The sequence below is a fragment of the Leuresthes tenuis genome, unplaced genomic scaffold, assembly GCF_036924035.1.
Source record: "Leuresthes tenuis unplaced genomic scaffold, fLeuTen1.0.hap1 SCAF_23, whole genome shotgun sequence".
In the NCBI taxonomy this organism is placed as follows: domain Eukaryota; kingdom Metazoa; phylum Chordata; class Actinopteri; order Atheriniformes; family Atherinopsidae; genus Leuresthes; species Leuresthes tenuis.
The window spans coordinates 21,409,611-21,417,195 of NW_027325377.1; the positions used below are offsets into that span (position 1 = coordinate 21,409,611).

Consider the following 7,585-nt stretch of genomic DNA (forward strand, 5'->3'; position numbering starts at 1 on the left):
TGTTAAGCAAAGATATACTTTGGCTTGTTTAGATCCTATGTGGATCAGAAAGGATCAGCAGAAAGCTGCTGCTCATACATTTATTTACTACTATTTTCTGTCGTAATATGTTGAATTTGTTACTTTTTGTTTTAATTTACCCATGTACTGTGGTGCTGCACACCTCAGACACAAACCACTCTAAATGGCATAATTTCTAATAAAAACGAATTTCAGTTTTAACCCATTAACTCCATGACCCGAATAATGCTTCATGACCTCACACTCAGGTGTGCCCCTTCCTCTGCTCGAAGACAAACTTGGTAGGGTGGGATCAAACTAAAACGTTTTTCTGGAACAAACAACAGAGAGCATCCTGGTACGTTGTGCTTCTCCTCCTCCTTCAGTCTCTGTTATATGAATATGTCGGACACTCTCACTCTGTGTGTGTCACTCAACCGCTCAACACATTTTTAATGCTGGGACCGTTTGGCTGAAGGCATGTCCAGGTACTGTGTCTTTTTATTTTAACATATTCTGTCAGTTTTGAGTTAGTTTATGGTCTCATTATAGCTTAGATATTTCTGAATAGGGAGATATCAGTTTGCAAAACAGCAAGCTCTGTAGCTTATGGTTATTTTTGGCAGAGCAAGGACAAGGATAGGTAGATAGGATTAAAATTTGGGGGACTTTTGAGCTGGAGTCAATGGATTTATAAGGCTTTCTTGTTAGACTTGACAGCAATGCAGAACAAAGAGTATCTTTTACATATGTATTAGACCGAGCACAAAAGTAAACATACTGTATATTAGAAAAAGATAGTGGGGCATGCACGTGGAAAAGCAGAAATATCATGTCACTGGATAATGTCTTGTTAAAATAATTTTCTACTCAGAAGGTATGCGGACTGTGACTTTTTTTCCTGTTTCATTTCAAAGTCAAGTGGAAGGATGGTTTCAGTCACACAGAGGAGTCAAAGCTGTGTGCTGCTGCTCTCCCTGACCCCATCAGTCCTCCCCCTTTTCATTCCCTCTTTCCTCACTCTTGTATCTCTATCTGTCTGGCCTGCCTTAGCATTAACTACCCTAAGCTCTCCAAAAGCCGTAACCCTTCCCGTTGATGACAACAAATCAACCAGTATCTCACCAGCTATCGTTTCTACGGCTCTTACATCATCCATTGCCACGCACTCCTCAAACTCCATTACATCTCCTGCAGCTGCTCCATCTTTTTTTTCAACAGCGTCACCATTTACTTTAGTGTCATCTTCCTCTAAAATGTCTTTGCCATTCTACGCTGAAACATTAACCAGAGACACACTTATAACCTCAAACATAACCTCCGCAAAGATCAGTCACTTTCGGAAACAAGCATCTCCGGGTCCACGTTTAGGCTGCTGTTATCCTCACTCTCCTCTTCAACCCACAGAATATGTCTCACAGTTGCCACACACCTGCAAACATTTGTTTCTGTCTCATAAAACTATAGACGTTCCGTTGCACAACAACTTGAAATCTCTTCCATCCAAATTGTCCCTTTATCCTCCTCCTTCTGAAAAACTCCCTCCTGTATTTGTTAAACCTCTATCCCCTCACACTTCAGTCTCACTGTTTCCTCTCTCCAACTCAGCTTTAACACCACCTTTAACTTCAAAAGCATCTCAGCTTCTTGCTGAAACATCACCCATTCCTCTCCCCAAATCCTCGTTGTCTCCTCCGAAAGCAACAGCCTCCAACCCGCCTGGACTACATCCGCCTCGCGTTCTCCCCGACACTGCAGGCCTGTTGTTCAAGGATCAGCCTTTCATAGTTACTTGGAACATTCCCAATCTGGTGTGTAACAGGTACAACATCTCATTGGACACCTCACCATTTAAAGGAGTGGCCACGCCTGCCAAGGTAAAGATTTGTTTTTGTGTACAATTAGATCATCATTCGATCAAAAAATCTGCATCATAATCAAACGTAGAATATGTCATCTCTCAGGTTGCTTTTGATCAACAAATTTAGCCCCACTAAAGGTTTTATACCGTACATGAAGACAATCTTAATCTTAAGAGCATTTTATGCAGAAAACGTAATCCATCACTTGTTTCTACCATAGCTGTTTTGGAATTTAGATTATTCACTGTGGGTTGTAAAGCTTATCGTTGTGATTCCCTTTTTGTTGTTTTTTTTTCTGCAGGTTCCAGGCCAGTTTTTGTCTCTATTCTATACAAACAGACTGGGTCTTTACCCATATGTAGACCTCAATAGTAAAAAACACTTCTATGGTGGCATCCCCCAAAGAGCAAACCTGAAAGTCAGCATGGACAAGGCCAAAGATGATATTAATTACTACATCCCATCCAAGTAAGTGAAAAAAAATCCAACAATGCACTAAATTATGTAGAACTCCAATGCCAAAGAAAGATGGGACACTAAATAAAAACAATGCAATGATATGGGAACCTCACGAAACAAAATTTGATTCACAACCGAGCATTGAAAACATATCAAATGTTGAAAGTGACATTTACTATTTTCAAAAAATCCTTTTTTTAAAAATTATTTGGGAAAAATGAAAATGTTTACCGTCCCTTGCATTTGATGGATAGAAAAAAAAGGACATGATAGGGTGTAAAAAGAGCACCTTAGAGGAAAAGAGTCTCTCAGAAGTGAAGATATGCAGAGGTTCAGCAATCTGTAAAAACTGCGTTTAATCTTATAATAAAATTCCAAACCGTACGGTTATGAATGTTTTAATTATTCCATCATCTACAGTACACAACATCATCAAAAGATAGAGAATCTGGAGATATCTCTGTGCTGAAGGGACTCAGCTGAGAATCAGTGTTGCATGCTGGAACCTCACTTGGTACTGCATAAAAGTAAGACATTAAAGTAAGAGAATTATTTGCTCTTTGGCTCCCCCTTCAGTTGTGGACTGTAACACCACTGTCATCAAAAACCACAAACCTCAGCATGAACCCTGCTAATGTACAGCCAGACACAAGAATATGTTGTCATGTCGAAAAGGAGAAGCCTCAGAAGCCCTCACAAATATGAAGTGACGGAAAAGCAAAACAGAGTGGTTGGGAACCGAAGTCATGAAATGTGGTATCTCAGCCCTGGAGCACTCCAGGACAGTTTAAGGCTGGGCAATGGGGTTAACGAAAGTCAGCATACTTCTAAATGAATCAGAAGCACATTGTTTTATTCTATTTGTGTCGCTGTTCCTTCATATCTTGTGTTATCCTCTCTAGGACAACTAGAGGCTTGGCTGTGATTGACTGGGAGGAATGGCGCCCCCTATGGGACAGAAACTGGGGCAATAAGAGAATCTATCAGACACTGTCAGTGGCCCATGTTAAGCAGACAAACCGCTCCCTCACGGCACAGCAGGCTATGAAAAAGGCCAAACAACAGTTCGAGGTCAGAACTGACTGTGTGATTTAATAAAACAAATGAGCATATTTATGATATTAAAGTTACTATTAGATATTGATGAATTTCATCTTTAGGAGGCAGCAAGAAAATTCATGTCAAGGATGTTGGAACTGGGAAAAGCCATGAGACCAAACTATCTCTGGGGCTTCTACCTGTTTCCTAACTGCTATAACTACGGCTGGCAGGAGCCCAGCTACACAGGCCAATGCTCCAGGGAGGTGAGAAGGCAGAACAATGAGCTGCTCTGGCTGTGGGACTCCAGCACTGCCCTTTACCCCTCCGTGTACCTGCAGGTTGCTAATGTTTCTCTTTCCGGATAAGTTATCTTTATGTTATCCTCTCTACCACTGTTATTTTTCTGCTTCAGGCTTCTCTGGCAGACAATCCCAAAGCAGCACTGATGGTTAGAAACCGTGTCCAGGAAGCATTGAGAGTGTCTGCCCTGCCCAGGCTGAGCGGCACTAAACCTGTGTTTGTTTACACACGGCCTGTCTTTGTGGATCAGAACAGACGTTTCCTCAGTCAGGTAAAGAGGGATGAAAGAAATGGGATTTCTTAATATATACATTTGATACCTCAGTGTCAGAATGAAGAATGCGTTTTGTGCCAGGAGAATCAATTGGTTGCCAATAGTAGACAGATATTAACAATCAAAATGATGATTCAAACAGATAACATCTTTTGAAACAACCCCTTAGGGAGAGACTGCTCACTTGACAAGATTAGATACATCTTAGGTTACATCTTAAATCCCAGGAGAGAGATGTTTCCACGTCAAGAGGTCCAGTTTAACGAGGAGTTTGGTTTCTCTATTGTAACAACACCCAGCTCAAGTGCAAAGTCCACCTGAAGGTGTAGCTCTTATCCTGTCCTATCATGTTATTCAATGTCTGTTTTTATACCTAATATTCAAGATTCGCGACATAGAGTTGCTATGTCTGGCTCTCAACCAATGTTTCAGTTCACAAGATGTCATTGTGATACCACAGCAGGTTGCCATGGAGAAGTCCTTGATTGGGTCCCTGTCGGAGTCAACAATCACCAGGTGTCCGTAAGACAGAGGGGGGGGGGGGGGAGTAGTTCAGAGCGATCTCAGGGAGAGTTGTTTCAGCAGCGGCCTTGTCTAAAAACAAAAAGGAGAAAGGTCTGCACACAGTGTCCAGTACTTTTTGTCTGTATGCATGCAAAATCATTGGTGAACAAACATGTTTGTGTCCAGGGGGATCTGATCAGCACCATCGGGGAGAGTGCAGCAGTTGGAGCATCCGGTGCTGTGCTGTGGGGGGCCAGCGCTGACTATGATGATCAGGTAACATCATATTCAGATAACATCATCACCTTATTGGTGACAATGGAAGCTGCTCAGGGGGGATACAAACTGCTGGTTGAGCTTCCTTTCAGTCTGAAGACTTGTGTGTTACTGTAGGTAATTTGACTGCAGGTACGAAGGTGAGTGAGAGTAATGCTAGATGGGTATAACTGAGCTCCTGCAGGACTGGAAGCTGCCCTTCTCTGAGACTGACAATACCTGCTGATTGATTGTGGTGTTTGGTGCTGCCACAACATTAATTATTCTACAGCTGGGAAACCAAAATTAGCTTGATGAAAGTGACTGTCATGCTTGTTTCTCTGAAGGGGAACTTACAATGTGAATCAGTTTATGTATATGACATACTGACAGTAGCCAAAGATATCTTTTTTTGTCTTTATGCAGTGATTAAAACACTAAAGATAGAAAGAAAAAGCTGGGCATATTGTAAAATGTAATAGTTTGCCATGTTTTTAACGAGTAAAATTGGCCTATTACTCAAATATCTGTCCTATTAACAGCCTTAGCTACCAGTTTGCTTAGCACAAAGATGGTTTGTGCTCATGGCTTTCAAGTCTCATACATTATGCATCATCACTGACGTTGCAGCATAAAAGGAGGCGACTACTGTTGCCAACTTGGGTAATTTTGTCGCCAGATTGAACTACTTTTCAGACCCTATTGGGGGCTTTTTTTCTTTTCTCCCATCTTTTTTTGAAAGCGCTACTAGCAACAAATCTAGCTTCATCAAAGGCAAAAGAACCTGTGAGCTGCTTACTCATGTGCAATGTTGTAGTTGCTGTGACTTGGGAGGCTGGGGAGAAAACTTTTGAGACATTCTGTCACTTATAACTTTCTCTCTGGGAGATCACTATACCCGTAGATGATAATAATAATAAAAAAAACCCTGCACAGACATTTCGAAAGTGGCACTGAACTTCTCATTTAGATTTGCTTTAATTATTAGCGGGCAAATTGACGGACTTAAAGGTTGTATTGCTGAGGTTGTCGATTGAGTTACATTTCAAGCATTCTAAATAAAGCTGTTTCTTTTTCATGCTCCCACTCACTTTTCCTTATTTTCCAGACTTCTTGTGAAGCCCTCTCATTCTACCTCACCTCCACACTTAACCCTTACATCATCAATGTCACGGCAGCTGCCCAGCTCTGCAGCAACTTCCTGTGTAGAGGGAACGGCCGCTGTGTCCGAAAAAAGTCCAGGTCCAATCACTACCTCCACCTTGACCCTGAGAATTTCAGAGTCGTGCATGTTCGGGAACGCTATTTTGTTCTGGGGACACCTACATTTGCAGAACTGAAGATTTTAAGGAGGAGATTTAACTGTCAATGCTACAAAGGTCTGAGTTGCACTCCCAGGACTTACAGAGAGCTAGCCAAAGCCTTGCTATTTAGTGTGAAGCAAGGGCTGTACCAAAACACTCTTAGTAAAGCTACATTAGATGATATACAGCAGTCTAGTATTACTAAGGAATATGTCAAGAACAATATGAATGTTTAGCTCGTAATTCAAGTAGTTAATTTCTAATTGAATTACCAGTGTTTGTACCAGAGCCAAAGTACAGAGAACATAGGACCACCGACTTGTAGATGGGCCTCTAACATACTGTTGTTCCAGTATGTTGCTGCCTCTGGACACAAGCATTATTCTAAATAGGTGTGTTAAAGGTAAAGGATTCAGTTCTATCACCACTGACAGAAGTGTGTCCTATGCCTATGACAATAGTACCCCAGTGGATATTTGCATATGATTTGGCTGCATATGTAAATAAATGTATAAAGAAAAAGAGAGAGGCAGCAACAGTGTGGTGATTTCTACTAGGCAGAAACTGAATAAACAACTGTGCTATAGAGAAAAATAAATGAATAGCCAAGTTTTGGTATCTTAGGCTACTCTAAGTGAAGCCCCGTTTTTTCCATTGTACTCTACTGTAAAACCTTGTGTTAGCACATCACCATATTGAGTAGAAGAAGAAGAAGGAGGAGAAAAAAACAATCCTTGGGACATCCACACAGGTGTTTTCACTAACGTTGCTTGATTAGAGCTACTCTCTGTACTGACTGAATTACTACAGTGAAATTGCAATTACATTATTGAAAGTAGTTCATTTAATTTGGGGGTAGTTATTTTAATGTAATCAATTTCCTGCTGATGCTAAAACCTAAACGTCCATTATGGAAATAGGCAGAAATAAAACAACATGTTAAAGCTGTTTAAGCTTGGCAAGGAGCTCCTTTTTACACATCAAGCAGATGTAGACCAACACTGGCATTTGTTTGAAGATGAACTGCTGTGCATCGTGAGCATAGGTAAGTTCTCAATTTAATGCAGCAGCTAATAGCTAACTTATCTGTTTGGCACTAATCAAGTTGTTTGCTTTGTGTACTGTATGTATAGTAAATGATCTGTGAAACTGATGAATACAGTGATAACAGACAATCAAAAAGTTTACTGTTAGTAATGTTTCTCATTGTCTGTTCTGGGAATTAAACTTTAACTTCTCTTTTTGTTTGAACTATATCAGATGAGCTGAATAAACCACAATTTTCATGGTCTTCTTTGGGCTAAGAAGGATAATGAGCTAAGTTTAAAAGGACATGTTTCTTCATTCTGACAGAAATAATTCTGATAAGGTCTTTGTTATCTCTGGGGACTCCCTGATATCTGTTAGCACTTGAGATCAATCACATTACTGCTCACGCGAAGGAGGCACCCCGGTTTCCCTTTTCATGGCAAGGTATTTTCGAAGGTCTTTCAATTGCTCTTTGTGCAACCCCTCCCCTGAGACCAATTGCCATGGGAGACCCTACCAGGGGTTAACACCCATCTGCAGCTCTCAGGATCATGGGG

At 41.0% G+C, this 7,585-nt stretch overlaps 1 protein-coding gene across 1 annotated transcript; it reads left to right on the forward strand.

Annotated features, from left to right (window-relative positions):
- The first annotated feature begins 253 nt into the window (after positions 1 to 253).
- Positions 254 to 6,235, forward strand: LOC140282783 (hyaluronidase-1-like). Its single transcript, XM_072377345.1, has 8 exons — positions 254 to 302; positions 1,408 to 1,877; positions 2,164 to 2,330; positions 3,224 to 3,392; positions 3,482 to 3,700; positions 3,775 to 3,933; positions 4,627 to 4,716; positions 5,804 to 6,235. The coding sequence occupies exons 1-8, from the start codon at positions 254 to 256 to the stop codon at positions 6,233 to 6,235; spliced, it is 1,755 nt and encodes a 584-aa protein (XP_072233446.1).
- The last annotated feature ends 1,350 nt before the right edge of the window (positions 6,236 to 7,585 follow it).